The sequence below is a fragment of the Sturnira hondurensis genome, unplaced genomic scaffold, assembly GCF_014824575.4.
Source record: "Sturnira hondurensis isolate 20B ecotype Veracruz unplaced genomic scaffold, ASM1482457v3 Scaffold0022136, whole genome shotgun sequence".
Classification (NCBI taxonomy): Eukaryota; Metazoa; Chordata; class Mammalia; order Chiroptera; family Phyllostomidae; genus Sturnira; species Sturnira hondurensis.
Window position 1 is genome coordinate 9,364,302 of NW_028094767.1, and position 22,995 is coordinate 9,387,296.

Genomic DNA, 22,995 nt, shown 5'->3' on the forward strand with positions numbered 1-22,995 from the left:
GAGAGACTGGCCACCTCTCCTCCCCAAGCAGATCATGTCTTGGTAGTTTCATTTTCATCCGTGGCAGATGGGGGAATTTTGTGGGCAAAGTATCCCCCACATGTGTGGCTCCAACTTCATGAATTATGGAAACTTTTACTAATATCAGTAAATAAACATTTTTAAATACATTTTCTTTCTCAACACACCTATGTCAAAGTATAGTTTAATTGTTTAATGCATGATAATGTGATGTAAAAATAATGTTTTACTTTGAACTATTATTTAAAATTACTGGAATTAACTTCATAATGTTGAATGGGAAAATGCTTTGCACTGAAAATATCTACACTCAGCAAAGTGCTTCTGAATCAAGAAAGCAACAGATGACTAGAAACACTTGAACTCTGGTTCAAACACTTGAACTCTGGTTAGTATCCATTTCTATTCTTTCCAACATTTATATTTTTAATATTTAAGGTTAGAAAAAAATCTATCTCCTTCATCCTCTTATGTTTTCTTTTCATGTAGATTTGGTCATATCTGAAGATTACTGCTATGATATCTGACACTTTAATGATAATTGTACCATTAAATTGATGATAATTTTCTACTAATTCTTAAATCATCAAGAATACATAAAAACAATTATTAGCTTCTAAGCAACATATGACTAAAGTCATACTACGACTTTAATGGGAAAAATTTGATTGACTTTTTGAATCACTCAATTTCTTTTCAAATTATTACTGAGATCTTAAAATAAAAACCAGCAGTAAACTCATGCTTTTGTCTTTACAGAACATCCATACCACTTAGAAAGTGAACTGTCAGAACATAACTAAAGGGCACCTCAACCTTTCCCACAGATTCCACATACGGGCCATCCATCCTATTCTGCCCTGATGTCCATCACTGAATTGGGTAGTTACCCCCATTCATCACAGTGCACACTTGACTTGCCTGTTATAGAATTACTTCCATTTTAAATAGATTCATAAAATGAAATATAATCACTGCATTTCATTTATATGTAAGTCTTCTTTTGATGCTTAAGGAAAGAAATGAAAGAAAAAAGCAAAACAACCCAGAAGATCTTTGGGAATGTTACCAGACCCCTGGAGAAAGTTAACAATGCAGGATGACAGTGCATGAAAAGATCGCTCCTGAATTTCAGCAAACTATGAGTGCTATTACTGAGCACTCTGAGAGAAAGATTAACCATGTGTCAGGAATAAAGGCCAGTGTTGCCAATATGGTGGCTCTCATCCTTCTGCTTTTCAGCTGCTCACAAGGATAGAAAGCATTTGGCCCTGTCCAACCGAAGCAGAACACTCAGCAGCAATTCTTATACATTTGAGATATTGTAAACTAAATGTACATGCGTAAAACATGAATTTATGTGTTTCTTTGGTAAATATAATATTTGAACTGAGTTTGTTATTCATCTCTATCAAACATACACAATCCTTGTGTAACCTGTTTTGATTAATAACTGCCGCTTTTACCTTTTTTTCTTATCATATTCTTCTTCATTAGTTCAATAAATATGTATTAAGTATCCACAGGTTGCCAGGACTCCTCAAGATGCTGAGATGTATTAAACTAAACACGTTCTCTAATCTTAGGGAACTTCTGCTCTTCATATATGTGCATATAACTATAGATCTCTTAACTCTATTAACAAATGAAGACATCGAGTAGGCATTACCTGGTACAGCTCTGTCCAGTGGAAATATAATGAGACCCATGTGTGATAAAATTTTTAGTAGTCACATTAAAAAAGGTTAAAAGAATCAGATGAAATTAATTTTGAAGTGTTTAACTCTTCATTATCATTACAACATGTAAGTAATAAAATTATTAATGAGACACTTTATACTTTTTTCATACTAAATCTTCAAAATTCAATCTGCATTTTATACTTGCAATCCATCCCACATCAATACCATATAGCCACATGGAGCTAGTCGCTACTGTATTAACAGTGAAGATCAAGATCATAGTTGATTTTAATACCTCTCATAGTGCTAAATCTAGAACCTCTAAATGTAAGAGCCCAAATTCTACTGTTTTGACAAAGAGCAGTATTCTTCAAAAACATTTTACTATATCTTATTACCCCCTAAGAATTTGAGGGCTTTTTTTTGTTTGTTTGTGTGTTTGTTTACCCAATTCTGGAAGAGCAAAATTTCATTGATAGTTTTTTGAATATTGTTGTAACTCTATACTTTAGAATACTTTAGAAGAATATGAACAGTTTTACAATTTCAATCATCCAATAGTACTGAACTTACCTAGGTTGATTTTTTGTCCTAAGTAATGCCACAAAACTTACAGAAGGTTCATCAGCTGCAGTTATGTTTTTTAAGCTTGAGAGCTAGTGGCTGAGTCGCAGATGCGGTTTCATTTTAATCACTGCCATCAGGTCACTGACACACTATTTTTTACATTAAGATATTTAACAAAGTCAATAGTTCTGCATATAATTCATAAATATTTTAATATCTTATGTAGATTTGATTGATAAACTGCACATTTTTTATTGGATTATATACTAATGAATACTGTTTACACAATTTTTAAACTGCAGTGAAAGTAACTTGAGAGAAGCATTGGCATTCTATAAAAGTGGTATAAATTGACTGACAGATTGAAATAACCTGGAGTAATATATGGATTTCAGGCTTAATAGTAAAAATTACCTAAGGTTATATAATGTTTATATTATTCCCTTAGAGCTACCAGTGCATGTGCCCACCTGGCGGGGAAGGAAATTTTTGTGAACAAGAATCCAGTGACTGCAAAATGAATCCTTGTGAGAACAATTCCACCTGTACTGACCTTCACAATAGCTACCGGTGAGTAATGTATTTATCACTTTTTTCATGAAATTACTTGGTGTGTTCAATGTCCTTGGGTTGCTTCCAGATATTATTTTTACTTTACATCCATTTGATTAAAATAACTATTACAAAACAAAGAACCATTTTCTGACCCTAAAGTGTCCTCTCCGTTTGAAATTTACATATACCGAAGTGCAAATGTCAGGTCACAACAGGAATAAACACATTAAAACAGAGAGGAAAGTCGTGGTTACCAGATGCAGGATGTCGGAGGCATAAGAAAGATGTTGCATAAGGGTACAGATTTGCAATAGTAGATAAATAAGTCCTAGAGATCTAATGTACAGTATAGTGAATATAGACAACAATATTTTATTATAATCACCCAACTTGTTAAGATTCTAGATCTGAATTGTTCATAGCACACAAAATAAACTATTATTATGTGACATGATAGAAGGGATAACTTGGTGTTACAATGTGAAACATGTTATAATATCTAAATGTATGAAATAAACATGTATAACTTAAATTTATACAATGTTATTAAATATATATTTAAAACATTAAATATATCTCAAATAGTAAAGAAATACATTTTAATTTGTAAATGCAATTTACTTCTTCAAAACATGTTTTGGCCGTCTCAGCCTTGGTTTACTCCATTCCATCTATGCTAAGCGACTACCACAATATGACTCCTTAGTGGTATGGAGAATTTAAACTTTCAGTTTGTACTTAGAGATTATAGTGAGGTTGCATTGTCTTAGTCAAGTTACTGATGCATTTTACAACATAGATAGCCCACATTTTCATACTAAATTATGTTAGTTAGGTTTTAGATGAGAAGTTTAAAGAAACTCTAAATATAAATTCGGAGTGGCTACTGATATTTCAAAAGTTTAATAATCAAGTATGTATTAGTTAAATTATTCTTTGACTTTTTTGGTATGCAAAGCATTTCTCAAAGGGATACAAAACCAGATGTATTGATACAGGAATGCAATAGAATCTTGTCATAGAGCAGCTTAAATGAATACAAATATACATAGATGATTTGAGACAAATCAAAGTGATTTAAAGATATCTTCCAAAATAACTCATAAACTTTCTTTTGCTTTGTGATTACCATTGAGAATTCTGGATCATCTGAAGCATGTAACCGTTTTTAGAAATGTTTTTCACTTTTGGTGACTGAAATGGGACTTAAGACCCAGACTAGTAATATAATGGTTTTCAGTTTATTCCACTAAAGAATAATTCTGAAAAAAACTGACAATATTCAGATTGACATTTCCATGTCAGGAAGAACAAATGAAAAAACCTTGGTAATATAAAAAAATCTCACCATGCTAAGAGTTACTATTAGTTTAAAATATGCAAAACCCTAAAAGCACAGTTATTTTTGTGATATTGATATACCAATATATCACAAATTAATATTAACTACTTGTCTACACAGTAAGAGAGAGAATCAACATTTGTTGGGCTAAGGGAAAAAGCTTCAAAGATATCTATGGTTATTTTATTTTTTCTAACTAACTTCATTAATTTTAACTTACAATATAGAATGTGAATTTCCCACTTTGTTGTCAGCGACTCTGATACATTCATTTTATTTATTTATTTAAATATTTTTATTCTAATTATTGTTCAAGTACAGTTTTCTGTCTTTTACTCCCTCCGATACATTCACTTTAATATTCAGCTTCCTTAATGACTAAAAGTAATTCATTTTTGCATTTCAGTATGTGTGTACTCACACTGCCAATCACATCCAGACAAACACCAGCAGCAACACACCTTTAGTTGTACACACCGGGTCTATAGTTCATTATCCAAAGGAAGACACACACTCTGTAAATCCATGGGACACCTCGGTAAAAGGGTGTGGAAAGAATTAGACATTTGAGTTTATGACCTACAATTTGAGAAAGAGTTTAAAAAAGTGGGACCCTGACTGAGATAAGATATTGTCAGGAAGTGAAAAAATTTTTGATTGGTTTCATAATAAATCTTACCAAGAAGAATAGAAGACTAGACAGAAGTGAAAGCCTAAATTTTTAAAGAGGTAGCAATCATTTATACTAGGCAGGATTGTTCATGTTTTTGTCATATTCAGATATGATTATAGGGTAGACATGTTTTCACTATAATTCATCAGGATTGCAGAATAACCCTGTCTCATACTGATATTCTGTGAAATTGTTTGTTGAAATGTTCAACAGAACACCAAGTTCTAGCTGTAAACCTAGCTTTCAATAAAGATAGCTCTCGGATGTCCTGGATGTTAGTTGCTGTTTTATCCTAAAATACAATGCCATATATATATATATAATGTTTATGTGTATATTTATGTGAAATATGTCATTATTGTTAGCCCATCTATTTGTCAAAAATGTCTTAGTCTCATTATATATAACAAACAGAGGGGACTCAAATATTAATTTAATATCTAATATGACAGTACTTATATTTATATAAATATATTGCTATTTACTATATAAATCTTAAAGATATAAAAAAGCAAAGACATCTATAAGACTTAACTATAATATACTTTAATATTCATGATACATAATCAGTCTTTCTAGGTAACTCTGACATCACTAATCATGATTTGTTAATTACAAATTTATAAATGTGTCAGAAGACTTTGCCACTTAAATTAACATAACTCTCTTCATCATTTTATTATCCCTCAGATTTTTGATAACTTACTGATTTTATTTCCAAGAAATTAAGTATTGAATTTCTTATGGATATAAAAATAGAAGCCTAGATGAAATAGGCTTTCTGATTGTTTCTTTGTGATTTTAAAGATGATGCATTAATATAAATGTTATATTAACATTGACTTTACTTGATTTTAAGAAGAGAATTAATTAAATACATTATCAGTGAGTTGATAATAATCTATATATTACATGTGTTATATATAAAAATTATGAATAATTATTTAGGAATTTCCTTACCAAATAATCTTCTTTATAATAAGTATTGAGATAAAACTCACATGTTATGTAAATTTACTTTAAACTGGTACACTTCAGGAATTTTTAATATAGTCACAGAGATGTGAAAGCATTACCACTATCTTATTTTAGAACACATTCACCACTCTGAAAGAAACCCATATGTATTAGCAGTTCCTCCCACTTTCCCCTCACACAGACCCTGAAAACCATCTTTATGGTTTGCCTATTCTGGACATTTTGTATAAACTGACTTATGCAACATGTGGTCTTTTGTGACTGGCTTATCCCACTTAATGTGTTCAAAGTTTATGTTGCAACAATTATTAATACTTTATTTCTTTTTATGGACAAATCATATTACATTGTATGATTATAATGCACTTGTTTATATGTTCTTCTTTTGATAGACAGAAGACTTCTGTTGATTGTTCCCTTTTTTTACGTTTATTAATAATGCTACTGTAAATATTCATGTACAGGTATACCTATGAATATACATTTCTAGTTATTTTGAGTGTATAAATAGTAGTGGAATTGCTGGATCACATAGTAATTCTACATTTAAGGAACCTTCAAACTCTTTTCCCAAGTGGATGAACTATTTTTTAACCTCATCAGCAATGTGTGAGGATTTTTTCTCTCCACACTTGTCAGACTCATTGATGGAATGAGTCTTTTTATTACAGCTGTCATAGGTAGTGCGATATTAACCATCTTCCTATGTACCATCTTAAGATGTGCTTCTTCACTATCTGTGTATATTCTCTGAAGAAATCTTTCTTTAAATTTTTCTCATCATGAATTGGGTTGTTTGTATTTTAGTTACTGAGTTGTAAGAATTTCTTTACATGTTTTGGATACAGATTGCTTATAAGATAGTATTTGCAAATATCTTCTCATTTTGTGGGTTGTTTTTACTTTCTTGACGGTGCCCTTTGAAGCACAATTTTAGCTTTGATGAAAATCAGGTGATCTATGTTTTTCTTTTTGGTTCTAGTGTGCTTGATGTCACATCTAACAAACTATTGCTTAATCAAGGTTGTAAGGCTCCAACTTAATTTATTTACATGTATATTATATTTTGTTCCAGCATCATTTTCTAAAAAATAATTCTTTCCATATTAAATTGTCATGGCATCCTTAAAATTGTTTAAACAGAAACGTGCGAGATTGTTTCTGAACTCTCAATTTCATTCCATTGATCTATGTCTAGCCTTATTTAAATACCACTCTCTATTATTGTAGCTTTTAGTAAGTTTGAAATTAGGAAGCATGTCTTAAACTTTCTTCAGTTTTAATTTTAAGATTGTTTAGGCTCTGCTGATACCCTGGTATTGATACAGGGTGCAGCCAAAGGGAGGTGCCCAGGAAAGATTTGGAATGGTGTCCAGAACTCAAAGTGTACAGGAATATTGGAGGAAATATTAAGATGTCCTCACCACCCCCCCCCAAGGTGTCACGTGGGGGAAGGGACAAATGGAGCAGGGCCATTGAGAGCTGTTTTGCATAGCAACAGTTTTGCAGCTAACCTCTGGAATGGTCATTTAACATATCTATAACCTTTAACTGGTTTCATAGATATGTTAAATAGCTGTGGCCAAGTTTTGGGCCAGGGAGAAGTGAGTGGCAGCTACCCAGGCTGGGAATTGGGAGCTGCTTCTCTGAGAGAGAGTGCTTGCGAGAGAGGCATGTGGCTTTAGCAGAGTGAAGACCCCCTCTTGGCCAGGTGAGGGGGAGAGCCACGCTGTTTTGGAAAGATGTAGACCCCTGTAGCCATTAGGGGGGAGAGCCACGCGGTTTCAGCAGAGTGCAGACCCCCCTCTTGGCCAGGTGAAAGGGAAAACGACACAGCTTTGCCAGAATGGAGATCCCTGTGGCCAGGTGAAGAAGAAAGATGCACTTTTGGTGGAGTGCGGCTTTGGTAGAAGAGGCCCACAGGGCTCCAAGATGCTCCCTTTGGCCGAGTGGCCTGGAAAGCAGGAGAGACTTTGACTGGAACTTAGTACAAAGAACTCTTGCCAGTGAAAGGTGCCACATGACTTTGGATTAATTGGAGATCCTGCCTGGACAGGCAGGCGACACAGCCCACAGTGCCAGCGACCTGAAAAACGGACGTGTGCTCTTTTCCTGATTTACGGTACCCGGAGTTGGGACAGTGGGAGAAGGGAGCACTGTGTGTGTGTGTGTGTGTGTGTGTGTAGGTGTATACCCTTAAAGACTTTAATATTTTAAGGAAGGCATTAGGCCTGAATAGCATTAAATAAACATTTTGTTTCCTTTTCACAAATCTCTGGCATTGAGAGATGTCTTTCCAATTGGCGGCGGACAGAAGAGCCCTATAGATATTAGTGTATCATCCTTGGGAGGGGGCTCTGTTTTCTGGAGCAGTTTTTGGCATCCCTCGGTGGGCCAAGTATTGCCCCCCCCTCAGACCCTTGTTCGGTAACAGTATTTCCATCTAAATTTTAATATAACCTTATTAATTTCTTCAAAAAAAGGTAACTGAGGTTCAGATAGAGATTGCATTCAATCTGGAGATAAATTTCAAAAATATTTCCATATTAATAATAGTAAGTTTTTCAATACATGTTCATGAAATATCTTTCTATTTATTTATGACTTCTTTAATTCTTTAACCATGTTAATAGTTTTTAATTTGTAAGTATTACTTTCTTGTTAAATGTATTCTTAAGAATTTGATTCATTTTGATGTTAATTATGACATCAAATGGATCAAATTATAACATTAATTTTCTATCAATTCCATTTTTGGATTTTTCCATAATGTGTAGAAATATTACTGATCTTTATATATTGATCATGTATTCTACAATCTTGGTACACTCATTTATTAGTTATATATTTTTGATTCCTTAGGATATCCTTCTTTATTAAATTTATTGGGGTAATATTGATTAATTAAATTATATAAGTTTCAAGGGGTTGATTCTATAATATATTATCTGTATATTTCATTGTGTGTTTACCGCTCAAAGTCACATCTCCTTCCATCACTATATATATTTGACCTCCTTTACCATTTTTTTTGCTCCTTTGTTGCAGATTATTTGTCCACACATGTATGGTTTATTTCCAGGTTCTCAATTCTGTTCTATTAGTCTGTGTCTCTTCTGCCAATACCATGATGCTTTGATTTTTGTCACTGTGCAGTATAATTTGAAGTGGTATCTTTTATAAAATATTTGATTTATTTATTTTTAGAGGGGAAGGGAAGGAGAGAGGGAGAGAAATATCAATGTATGGTTGCCTCTGGTGCATCCCCTGCCAGGAACTGGCCTGCAACCCAGGCATGTGCCCTGACTGGGAATCAAACTACGATCCTCTGGTTCGCAGGCCTACGCTCAATCTACTGAGCTACACAAGCCAGGGCTAAGTAGTATCCTTTTTTGTTAAAGTGATATATCACAGTGATCAATTTGTGTATGTTCAATCATTCCTTTTTCCTGTGATGAATCCCACTTGATTGCTTCATATTATCCTTTTAGTGCATTATTGTATTAGATCTTCTAGTATTTTGTTAAGGATTTTTTTAAAATTTGTATTCATCAGAGATATTGGTCTGCAATTTCATTTCTTTTTGTTATCCTTGCTAGGTTTTGATATCAGGGTAATGTTGGCCTCACAAAATGTGCTAGGAAGTATTGATTTTTCTTCACTTTTTGGAAGTATTTGAGAAGGATGGGTGTTAAATCTTCTTTGAATTCTGTAGTAAAATCATCCGGTCTTGGACTTTTACTTTTGGGGAGCTTTCTGAGGTTGTTTCACTATATTTTATTTTTTTCATATTTTATTTGTTTATTTTTAGAGAGGGGGAGGGAGGGAGAAAGAGAAGGACTGAAATATCAATGTGTGGTTACCTCTCACACACCCCCTACTGGGAACCTGGCCTGACAGCCACCTGGGCATTGGCCCTAGACTGGGAATTGAACTGGTGACTTTGGTTGACAGACTGACACTAAATCCACTGAGCCACACCAGCCAGGGTTGAAGTTTTGATTTTCTCCCTGTTGATCAGTTTATTTAGATTTTCTAAGCTCTTCATGATTCAGTCTGGGAAAGATGTATTTCTAAGAACATGTCCATTTCTTCTAGGTTATTAAATTTAGTGGCATATTTATTATATCTGATTTAATAATTTTTGTCAAGTAACTCCAATACCCAGGCTTCCTCAGGGACAGTTTCAATTTATTGCATTTATTCTGGTGTGTGGGCCATAATTTTATGTTTTTACATTATGTATTTTTTAATGAACACTTGATCCTTGACATAATGTAATATGGCAAATCTGGAAATCAGAACCTGCTACTTTCCAGTTGTTACTGTTTTTGTTTGTTTGTTTGTCTAGTGATTTCCCTGGAATACTGGAATAGTTTTATAAGTTATGTATTTTTTGTCAAGTATGGCTATTGCAGTCTGTGCTTGGCTACCCTAGTTGTCAGCTAATAATTTAAGAGATATTTTCTTAATTTCCTTTAACAAATAAGTTTCCAGCTTCCTCTCAGGGAATAATTTGTCCACGTGAAGGAGTGTATTCAACACTCAACCAGGCAGGCTGTAACTTTGTCTTCCTCTTTATTGCCTGCTTACACTAAGCCTCAGGTTCAGTCAGACAGAAGAGATCCTGCTTATTCCATGTCTTTCTTAGGCCCATGATTAGATCTTGTGTTGCTCTTTAGTTTCCCAGGAATATTTTTATCTTTTCTAAGACCTCTACGAACATCTCATTCCCAGCTTTGACCTTTAATCATATTAATTGGTCTCTTGTTAACCTCAAATGGAATTGTCACCTCAAGCAGCTGCAAGGTTAAGTAATTGCCTCTGATTGTTGTTGATGAATCTTCACAGGCATTTTGAATAGTCAGGTTTGCGTGAGGTCAAATACAGCAATTCCTGAGAATGGAACTTTTCAGCGAGCTGCCAGGCCAATGAAATAGTGACATTCCCAGGGAAAAATCTTTTGTATGAGCTCTAAACCTGAACTGCCCCCTCAGTGGCTGCAAGGCTGCTGGTTTTACAAACGCCATTATTGTAATGCTGCTGTTTTCAAGGCTGTTAAAGAGCTGGGCAAAGGAAGATGAATATATAGCAAATTGAACCACCACCAAACTGACTATGCATATGAGATTTGGCCATTTTTTCTTGAATAAAATCTCGGATTTTTGCAAGCCTTTAATTTATTCCCAGAATTCTGAAAAAAGTTAATTTTCACTATGTTTGTCAGTGTTCTTTCTTTTTTTTAGTCCATTTGTGGATTTTTTGTTGAAGTATAATTGATTTATAATATTATATTACTTTCAGGTATGTAACAGAGTTTGATATGTTACATACATTACAAAGTGATCACTACTCTATTATTGTCACCATTGGTTTTAAATAGGAGAGTAGATTTTTAGAAGCCTTTTCTTCACCACTACTGAAGGGACTATACCAAATTATGTTTTATATTATTACTTATAAGAGAGAGAGAAAGAATGAGTGGGGAAAAATGAGAGAGAAGGCATGGGTTCCAGAGTTAGAATGTCTGCACATACCATATAAAATTTGACTAAATTCCTAAGCTTCCAGTTTCCTTATCCAGAAAGTAGGAGTAATATTAAATATATCTCATAGCATTGTGATGATAATTCAATAAACTTCTGCATGCAAAGTATTTAGCTCCTTTATTTGATATATAGTAAACTGTAAATATCAGTAGTTTTTTATTTTTAATTCTTAAAAATTTATCTTTTAATGCAGTTGACATTCTGTCATTTTGTATTGGTTTCAGGTATACAACATACTGGTTACACAGTCATATACTTTACAATGTGTTCTCTCTAATATCTCAAGCACAGACCTGGCACGTTACACAGTTGTTATAATATTGTTGACTGTTTTTCCTACGCTTTTCTTTTACATCCCTGTGGTGATTTTATAACTACCAATTTGTACTTCCCAACCCCTTTGCCTTTTTCACCCAGCCCCCAACACCCCTCTTCCCTGGCAACCATCGGTCTGTTTTTTACATCTATGAGTCTGTTTCTTCAATATCACTAGAGTTTATTATTTCCAACATCTGTCTTGTTTCCAAACGTATATGTAAAATAAGACTTGAATAGTATCTTACAAATGATGAACCCATGGAGTTACCTAGATAACAACTCATCCCATTCTGTATATTTATAAGTACAGCGAATGAAGAACACTAAAATAAAGTACTTTATTCTTTTTAATTAAATAACAGTGTATTGGTTAACTTTTAGGGCTTTCTAAATCTTTCCCACAGATTTCCAATGGGCAAAAATTTCAGGTGTCTCAGTAAAGAATACAATGAATATCTTATTTCATTTTGTGAACAGCCTATCTAAAGAAAACTTATCAAAAATTGAAAAGAAAATTCTTGAATTTCATACTATTTGAGGGTATTCACATTATATACCACAATGAATTCTTGATATAGCATATTTTAATATGATAAATGAGAATTGCATTTTACTGACCATATGCTTACATTCTGAAAAGAAAAATGTTAGGGAAATTAATATTTTCACTGGAAAATCAAGTCTCTTAAGGTGATCTGTGTGTCCTAAGTTACTGAACTACCTATATGTGCTCATCTCTAAACTCATCCCTAAGCTACTGGAGTTAACATAGTTTAGTGTTTACATAGTTTCACGACATTAAAAAGCAAATTAGGCTAGGGCTGTAATTTGAGTGTTGACTGCAACCTGCCTTCTGCCGTCCCTGGCACGGTTTAGAATTTAACTGCCTTCTTTATTTCTGGTTTTTCTTCCCCCAAAGCAGAGTCAACAGCTTCAGCTACAGATGGGGCACTGTATGGCAGTTAAAGGGCCCAGATGCCACACTTGGGAGCATGTTTTGCCAGTAGCGTCTGACTCCTCTGCTGCCTGTGTAATTGGCATCCGTGTAAACACTTTGGCTGGCTTTCCTTACGGGACACTGCAAAGCAGAATTTCAGACAGCATGACCGTTTGCCCCCAGCTGACCACATGAATTGTGGGTTTTTTTCCCTCAGTTTATAATTTATGCAAAGTTGTCCTACATGCTTAAATGATGAAAAATGATACATTAGCACTTTTTATTCTCCTTCTAAGGGTGTTTTAAAATTTTTAATGGCTGTAACTGACAAAAGTTTCAAATTTAATAAGTGAAAAAATCTGTGTTATCTAAATGTGTTTTAACATTGAATGAAAATCACAAAATTCTGGTACATTATAAAATATTCTATTTTTTTCTTTTTCTTTCGTTTATTTGATGCATGGAGCCCAAAATGCCCAAAATGGTAATAATAAAAGTAAAATAGTGCTAATTTAAAAATAAATCATTGCAGAATTATAATTCAGGGAACACAATCTATGCTACAATACTCACCTTTAGCAAATAAAATATTTTATTCTTTATAAACAAGCATACTGAGTTCTGAACAACATACATGTCATTATGTGGATCTTTCACCTCCCATTTCGGGAGCTACACCATACTTTATTTTATGGATATAATACAACGCCACTGAGGTGATTTTTAATATTCTTCAATTATAAACTATTATTTTCAAAAATTAATTATATGTGCCTGTTTACATTCATATGTCTGTATATTTTTGAGATAAATTCCTACAAGTGACATTGATGGATCATAGTATGTCCACATCCAAGATTTGGACAGATTTTATCAAATTATCTTTTGGACAACTTTAATATTATATTCACAGAAGCATGTAATGAGACTACTTATACCAAACACTTCCAGCTTATATCATTTTGTGGTAGGACAAAAATCTCTTAGTGAGGCTTTATATATGTGAGAACCAAAACTTAGATATTTTCAGCAGCAAAGACCAAATTGGTGTTAGAGAGTGGTATATCTTAACATCAGGCCAAGGTCTATGTGACTCTAAATCTGTGGTTTTAGATCACTTTTAACTGGTCTTGATTTTAACATAAAATCATCCATATATTGCCACTGACTCCCCTCAGGGAGGAGCCACTCCCTCTGGGGGGAGGAGCCACTACTATGGCTCTGACTGATGTATGAATGATTAAATTGTAACATTCTCTCAATAAAAAAGTTGGAACTTGGTATAGTTTCAATTTTATTGAAAAGAGTAACTCAAAGAGTGATACACTTTCTTTGACAGATGAATACATCCTATAACCAATTATAACTTTAGAAATAGGCTTTAGAATTCACTGATTAAATAAAAAACTTTATAGCAATAGCACAAAAGAAGGGAAGAGAAAATGACCATTTCTTAGAGGTTTTATATTACTTGTGACATGGTATGATACTATTTGTAGATAAGTGATAATCTAAAATATTCAAAACACATTTTGAATGAATAAGTGAACCCTCTTATTTCATTGAAACTGTGTTGAAAGCAGAAAGGAAAGAGGTAAACTGAAATGCAGTTTTATCTGATACCATGATATATTTTATTTAAAAGAAATTAAGACATAGGTACACGGAAGTATAAACCATGCTCATGATTTAGAAGAATTAACATCATTAAAATGTCCATATAACCCAAAGAAATTTATAGAATCATCATAATCCCTATTAAAATACTAATGACATATTTTACATAGAACAAACATTTAAAAGTCTATATGGAACCACAAATGATAGAGTTAAATATAAGCTCTGACACCATTAATGTCCTAGAGGAAAACATAGGGAGGAAAACCTCAGATACTTTACACAGCAGTATTTTCACCGATATGTCTCCTAGAGCAAGGGACATAAAGGAAAGAATGAACAAATGAGGCTTCATCAAAATAAAAAGCTTCTCCACAGCCAAGGAAAACATCAACAAAATGAAAAGGGAACCCACCATATGGGGAAATATATTTACCAACGATATAGAGTTTGATCTCCAAAATGCATAAAGAACTCACACTACTTCACTCCAGGAAGACAATCAAATTAGAAAATGGGCAAAGACCTGAACAGACACTTCTCCAAGGAGGACATATGGAGGGCCCAGACACATATGAAAGGATTCTCAGCATCACTAGCCATCAGAGAGATGCAAATTAAAGCCACAACGAGATACCACTTCACACAGGTCAGAATGGTCATCATAAACCAATCAACAAACAGCAATTGCTGGCAAGGTTGTGGAGAAAAGAGAACCCTAGTGCACATGGGAAACAACTGGAAATTTGTTTCCAGTCACTGTGGAAAACAATATGGAATTTCCTGAAAAAGACTCTAATTATTTTTATTAAAATATGAGAAAATGGTAAAAAGCAGTTACACAAAAAGGGAAAGGATGTAAATATGAATGTTTATTTAATGAAATATGTATTTCAATTTTCTGAACTTATTATGAACCTAAACTATATGGTTTTATTTTAAAAAACAATATGGTATAATCAAGAACACAAAAATTGCAATTTTCCCATTTTTTTCTAATAAGCCTATTTTTTTCATACTGTTTTCTTCTTCTTTTTCATTTTTTGGGGTGAAGTAGGTCAGTATCTTAAGAGAAACAGCCTCTTCAGAAGTCATCAATTTTTCCTAAGCTTTTTTTTCATATAATAAAACATGAAGGAAGATCTATATACATTTAGGGGAGTTTAGGCAATTGAATTCATCCATGAAACTATTACCAAAATCAAGATGTACAGCATATCCATTACTATGGGAAACTTCCTTGAGCCCCTTCATGGTGTATTTCCTTCCTTTTTCTTGCTATTTATTGGTCTTTTAAATATTGCACTTTTGTCACCAACTCTGAATAAAATACTAAAAAATATCAATACATTCATTTTTTTCACACAAAAAATAGATGAGTATTTATGTATTGTGTTCATTTTAACAAATAGTTTACATGGAAATGTTTCAAAATGGTTCGTAGATTTAAAAGCAATATGCAAAAAAAAAAAGCCTTTACAACTTTCAGTAGATACCAATGTAGAAAATCAAGGTAATATTTATTGGGTTTGGTGATGGCATTTTAGGTAAAGCACCACAAGCATGATTTATAATAAAAACATGATAAGCTGGACTTTGTTAAAATTAAAGACTGTTCTGAAAAAGGAACTATTAAGAGTATAAAAAGACAAAGCACTAGTAGATAGGAAAATCATTGTAAAACATGTATCTAGATTTTTAAAGGAAATCATAATTGATGAAAGCCCTACAATAGAAAATCATTACAAATACAGTTTTTTAAGAGTATATCTTTCTTCTTTTTCAAAAGTTTTAAACATTATGTTTGTACTTATTTTTTTTCTGAACAAGACCATACCCATAGTTTGAAAGGACTTGAATTTTTTGAGAAATTAAATAAAATGCTTAACAAAAGAAATAATTTTGGGTTTCCCTCACCTAAAATATACAAGGATCCCAAATATTCCTTTGTTTTCCTTGACAGTACACTGGAGATTAGGAGTATACGGTATTGTGGCAGGTCCTTAATCCTTCCTCACTCCGTACAATGATTGAGAATACAGCTATTGTTTTAGGATGTACAGTAAACTCAGAATGAAAATGTATACAAATGGCCCTCAAAATATTTTTTATTGAAAATTAATTTAAAGGGAAAAAGAAACTCCTGATTCTTCGAGGGATTATGTAACACCAGACCTAGTACCGGTAGTCTTTCAATGTTTCCAACATACCAGAGGGGTTTTTGTTTGTTTATTTTGATTTGTTTGGGATGTTTTTTGCTATTTCTTTGCCTAGAATACTACTTACTTAAGACTTGGATATAAGCTTAAAGTGGCCTAGAAGAAACTTCTCTTACTACCCAACTCACCATCCCTTGTGTATTTTTGTTATCTAGACTTGTAATTGCAGTTTTGTTTTAGTGGTTTATTTTAGGTCCGTTTCCCTTGTAGGACTTACGCAAAAGTGCTGTATTTTATCAGAAAGCTAATGGCCATCAATCATTCTGCATGCTTCAAGACACTCGGCAAATTTCGATGAGCAAAGAAATCAACTACTCTTCATTCTGTTAGTATTATAATGAAGATATGCACATACCTAGCCATTTAGAAAATAGGTTACATTTTTTGACAACTACTAAATATTGTTGTCCTGATTGTCACAAACTTACTTACTTTAGGGTGTTGTTAGACCTTTTTCTTATTTTTTTCAATCAACGAATTCCTCTCTAGCTCTAATCTTTAAACAGTCACATACATGTTATTCTTTATTTCATTCAAATGGACTTGATGCCAGTTATTTTCTTTTAGAGAAACAAATCCTTAAAAAGGAAAAATTATTCTTGTCTAGCCCTTCTTCACTATTAAAGTCAAGTTGAAATCGCTTTGCTCAGAACCTGTAGTTTTCCTTGCTTGAACTGAGAATCCCACATTCTTTCTTTAATTTACATCTTCTGCTTCTGCTTCACTCTTTCTTATTGTAATGTGTTCTTGGCAGATTATTTCTTCTCTGGTTTCATTCAACCATAGATTCTCTGTTCTCAATAAACTTGCATTGATCTGGATTCAAATTCTAAACTAACATTTTTTTTCTAAATACTTTTTAGTATAGATTATTTTTAAAGTAGTCTTTTTGTTTGTAGAAAAAATGTGCAGAATATGCAAATTGTTCCCATGTAACTGCCTTCCTTCTTCACATACATAGTTTCTCTAGCTATTAAACAAATTCATTAATATCACATCTTCTAAAATTAACATTTTACCCTTCAGCACCGGTGAGAGCCATTGTCCCTCTTTGACCCTGCCCCCACCTACAACGTCACAACCCAGCGACTGAGTTACCCTGTTCTAGTGAACACTTTAGGGCTCTGATCCTGCTATGGAACAGGCACGAACAACCAGAAAGATGGCACAAGAAAAACTCAAAGTCCCAGAGCCAATAACTCTAAGCGACCAAGAAATTGCCAGCCTCTCAGAAGCACAATTCAGGACACTATTTATCAGGATGCTCACAGAACTGGTTGATTATAGTCACAAATTAGAGGAACAAAGTTACAAATTAGAGGAACGTGTGAGGGCTGGACTGATTGAAATGAAGGGAGATGCACAGGAAACCAATAGTGATGGAAAGGAAACTGGGACTCAAATCAATGGAATGGACCAGAAGGAAGAACAAAACATCCCACCAGAAAGGAATGAAGAAATGAGAATTCAAAAAAATGAGGAGAGGCTTAGGAACCTCCAGGACATCTTTAAACGTTCCAACATCCGGATTATAGGGGTACCAGAAGGGGGAAAGAAACAGCCACGAGTGGAAAACGTATTTGAACAAATAATAAAGGAGAACTTCCCCAGTCTGGCAAAGGAAATAGACTTCCAGGAAATCCAGGAAGCTCAGAGAGTGCCAAAGAAGTTGGACCCAAGAAGGAACACACCAAGGCACATCATAATTACATTAGCCAAGACCAAAATGAAGGAGAGAATCCTAGAAGCAGCAAGGGATAAGGGGACAGTCACCTACAAAGGAGTACCCATCAGACTGTCAGCGGATTTCTCAAAAGAGACCTTACAGGCAAGAAGGGGCTGGAAAGAAGTATTCCAAGTCATGAAATCCAAAGACCTACAGCCAAGATTGCTTTATCCAGCAAAACTTTCATTTAGAATGGAAGGACAGATAAAGTGCTTCTCAGATAAGGTCAAGTTCAAGGAGTTCATCATCACCAAGCCCTTATTATATGAAATGCTAAAGGGACTTATATAAGAAAAAGAAGATGAAAAAGATGAACAGTGAAAGGACAGCAAACACACAGTTATTAACAACCACACCTAAAACAAAAGCAAACCAAGAGGACAGCTAGATGAGGAGTGGAACCATAGAAACGAAGAACACATGGAGGGTTAGAAACAGGGGGGTGGGAGGGGGAGAAGAGGGGAGAAGGCACAGAAAATAGCATAGATGGTAGGCAGAAAATAGATAGGGGGGAGGGCGAGAATAGTGTGGGAAATATAGAATCCAAAGAACTTGAGACACGTGGTTATAAACTAAGGGGGGGAGAATGGTGGGGGAGGGAGGGTGTGGGTGGAGGGGATTGAAGGGGGGGAATAGAACAACTGTAATGGTATAATCAATAAAGTATATTAAAAAAAACATTTTATATAGTGTGTTACATTCATTATAATTGAATCTATATATTATTACTAGTTATAGTTCATATGTTACATTAGACTCCATTCTTTGTCTAATGTAAGACAAATGCATAATTTTATGCATTCACCATTTTACTGTCATACAGAACAAGTTACACTGCCCTAAAAATGCTCTATGCCCATCTATCCATATCCCCCTCTCCTTCACCCTTGGCAACAATGAGAATGTCTCATAGATAGAAGCATATAGCACATAGTTGGTTTTTTTTCAGACTGGCTTGTTCATTTAGCGATATGCATTTGTTTCCTCTGCCTTTATGAAGTGTGATAGCTTGTTTATTTTTATTGCTAAAGACTCAATTGTATAATTATACCACAGGTGATTTTGAAGGACAGCTTGGTTGATTCTAGATATACTTAGGGTTCTATAAAGGTCCATGTACAGTTTTTATGGTGTATATGTACCTAGGTTTTCTTTTTTTTATTATTTTTTTCTTTTTTTCTTTTTTAAAATATTTTATTTATCTTTAGAGGGGAAGGGAAGGAGAGAGGGAGAGAAATATCAATGTATGGTTGCCTCTGCTGAGGAGACACAATGTATCGTGTGTCCCCTGCCGGGAACTGGCCTGCAACCTAGGTATGTGCCCTGACTGGGAATCGAACCACGATCCTCTGGTTCGCAGGCCTGTGCTCAATCCACTGAGCTACACAAGCCAGGGTCTTTTGTGTTTTTTTTCCCTAGGTTTTCAACTCAATTTTGCTAGTATCTAGGAGAGTGGTCACTGAATATTATGGTAAGCCTATGTATGTTTAGCTTTGTGAGAAACTGCCAGATGTTCGTCCAAAATGAGAGTGCCATTTCACATTTCTACCAGCAGTGAATAAAAGTTCTGTTGCCAAAATCCCTGCCAGAATTAGGGTTTGTCAGCATTTGGAATTTTGGTCATTCTAGTGGGTCTGTGTTTCATTTGGAATTCCCAGTGGCATGTGATGTTGAGCATCATTTCGTTTCTATCTTATTTTTTAATAATATTTTTTGATTATGCTATTACAGTTGTCCCATTTTTCCCTTCATTTTCTTTCACCCTGTGCCCTTCTCCCATCACTATTCCCCCATCTTAGCTCATGTCCATGGGTCATAAATACAAGTTCTTTGGCTTCTCCATTTTCTGTACTATTCTTAATCTCCCCTGTCTATTTTGTACCTACCATTTATGCTTCTTATTTCCTGTACCTTCTCCCTCATTCTCCCTCCTCCCTGTCACCTGTTGATAACCCTTCATGTGATCTCCGTTTCTGTGATTCTGTCCCTGTTCTAGTTGTTTGCATAATTCATTTTTGTTTTTGTTTTTTTAGGTTCGGTTGATAGTTGGGAGTTTGTTGTCATTTTACTGTTTATATTTTTACCTTATTTTTCTCAGATAAGTCCATTTAACATTTTATATAATAAGGGCTTGGTGATGATAAACTCCTTTAACTTGACATTTATATATCTTATTTGGTGAAGTATCTGTTGAAATATTTGTACACTTTTTATCATGTTATTTGTTGAGTTTTAATTGCTCTTTGTATATTTTGGAAACATCAGATATATGTTTTGCAGTGATTTTTCTCTCAATTGGTACTTTGTCATTTTATATTCTTAATAGTGTCCTTTTCAGGACAGATGTTTTTAGTTTTAACAACGTCCAGTTTATAAATGTTTTCTTTTATGAATCACGCTTGTGGTGTTTTTATCTAAAAGGTTGTTGCCAAACCCAATAAATGCTACCTTGATTTTCTCTAAGGGTATCTTCTGGAAGTTGTAGAGTTTTGCATTTTACATTTAAATCTATGAACCATTTTGAACCCTGTTTATGTTTCCTTTGTTTGTTTATTTGCCTGTGTTCTTGAGCAATTTGGAGTCTTCTCTGAAAATCAGTCTCACTAGCTTTAAATTAAGAAAAATGGTATTTGTTTTTCAGTCTTGTTGAAGTAATAAGTATATGGTTCCTAGTACAGTGTTTTTTGTGTGTAGGAATTCACAAATATTTACTTTCTCTATTCCACATTCCCATACATAATTTTATGTATGGGAATTTTCAAAACCCTTCTTTTTCCTTAGAACTTAGCCAACTTCGGGGAGATACAGAACTCTCCAGTAATAGGATTTTTACTACCACTTGTCGGCAGAACCTAGTTCATCTGCAGATGTTATTTGCCTAGATTACTGTCACAAGTGCTGGAATTAAAGTCCAGTCTTACTTGCTAATTAATGCTAGCATAGTAACACACCATAATGCCAGCATCCATCAAGATTCACTTTGGCAGACATTGGAAGAAAGTAGTTTTTCTTAAAGATACCAAAGAAAAAATGTCGATGGTTTCATATATCTTAAGATATTTATAAGAAAACAGATACAAAGGCATGCAAGAATATATGCATAAATTTTTAAGTTAATGAAGACCACATCTGATGATATTGAAAGTTTTAACTCCCCCTCACCCAAAAAAACAAACAGGATTTTTTAAAAAATGCACACATAGATAAATTTGGAAGAAATATTTGGAAGTAATAAAGCAAAATTCAAGGTAATGAGTGGTTCTTTCTGAAGGAATAATGAAAAAAATATTGGTCAGGGATTCATTAAAATTTTAAGTAATTTAAAATAACATTTCTCTTTTTCTAATTTGTTTATTTATTTTAAAATAAAATTTTCAATGACACTCTTTACTTAGTATTATTTACTTTTAAATATATAGCATGGTGGTTGGACATTTATGTAACTTAGGAAGTGTTTCCCCAGGTACGTTTTACACCCATTTGAGGCCATACATAGTTATTAAATTATTGACTATGTTTCCGAAGCTGTAGGTTGCATCCCCATGATTATTTTGTAACTGACAATTTGTACTTCTTAATCTCACTTTTTCAACCCAGCTCCCTAACACCCCCTCATCTGGCAAAACATCATTTCATTCTTTCTGTTTATGAATTTGCTTCTGATTTGCTCCTGTTTTGCTTCTTTGTTTGTTTGTTTTGTTTTTAAGACTCTACATATAAGAAAAAATCATATGTTATCTGTCTGTCTCTGATTCATTTGACTTAGAATAACACCCTTTACCTGCGAACCAGACAATCGCGGTTCGATTCCCAGTCAGGGCACATCCCTGGGTTGCAGGCCGGTTCCTTGCAGGCTAACTACCAGCAGGGGACGCACAATAGGCAACCATACATTGATGTTTCTCTCCCTCTCTCCTTCCCCTCTAAAAATAAATAAATAAATAAAATCTTAAAAAAAAAAAAGAATAACACCCTTTAGGTCCATCAATGCTGTTACAAATGGTAAGATTTTGTCCTTTTTTATGGCTGAGCAATACTCCATTGTATATATGCACCACAGGCCTTCTATATTCACTTATCTTTTGATCAGAGACTTTAACTTATTTACATTTCAAGTAGTTATTGATGGGCATGTAGTTCTTGCCATTTTATTATTTTTTGCAAATTGTTTTTGTAGTTCTGTATTTTTTCTTATTTTTTGTTCTTTCCTCTTGTATGTTGGTGGCTTTCTATAGTATTGTGCTTGGATTTCTTTGTATCTCCCTTGTGGAGTTTTGTGGTTACCATTTTCTTTATACATACCAAGCTATGTTTATAGCAGTCTATTTTAAGTTGATGGTCACATAAGTTAAAACACATTCTAAAATTGCTACCATTTTTACTCACCCTTTGTGTTTAAATTCTGTCATTATTCTTTATTTATTTTGTTTTTGAATGCTTTTATGTATCCCTTAATTTACTGTCATAAAAAGAGGGGCCTTTAAGTCTGGAATCAACACAATCTGTAGACATAAAAACCATCCATAGACCATACTGGAGTTTATTTATGTCTGATCCCTTCCATTCACTTGAAATGCCTGAAATATGGTTCAAGTCTATAATTCTACATTTAATTTAGTTATTTTGTTCTATATTTCAGATGCTACAAAGTATAATATGGACCAAATGAATCTAATTGCATTCTAACTGGGTAATAAAATGTTTGAAAGTAAAAAAAGCAATTAGACTTACTTGATCAATATTATGAATTATAGTATCTTAAATTACCACCTTAATTGTGCCATATTCTCTATGCTGAATGTACAAACGTG

The 22,995-nt window shown here is 33.8% G+C and overlaps 1 protein-coding gene across 1 annotated transcript in view; it reads left to right on the forward strand.

Annotated features, from left to right (window-relative positions):
- The window catches only part of LOC118978731 (protein eyes shut homolog), a 213,878-nt gene that overhangs the window by 175,895 nt on the left and 14,988 nt on the right, over positions 1–22,995 (forward strand). The window contains exon 5 of the mRNA XM_037034346.1: positions 2,719–2,840. Coding sequence (XP_036890241.1) covers positions 2,719–2,840 — 122 coding nt within the window. The remainder of the gene's footprint in view (positions 1–2,718; positions 2,841–22,995) is intronic.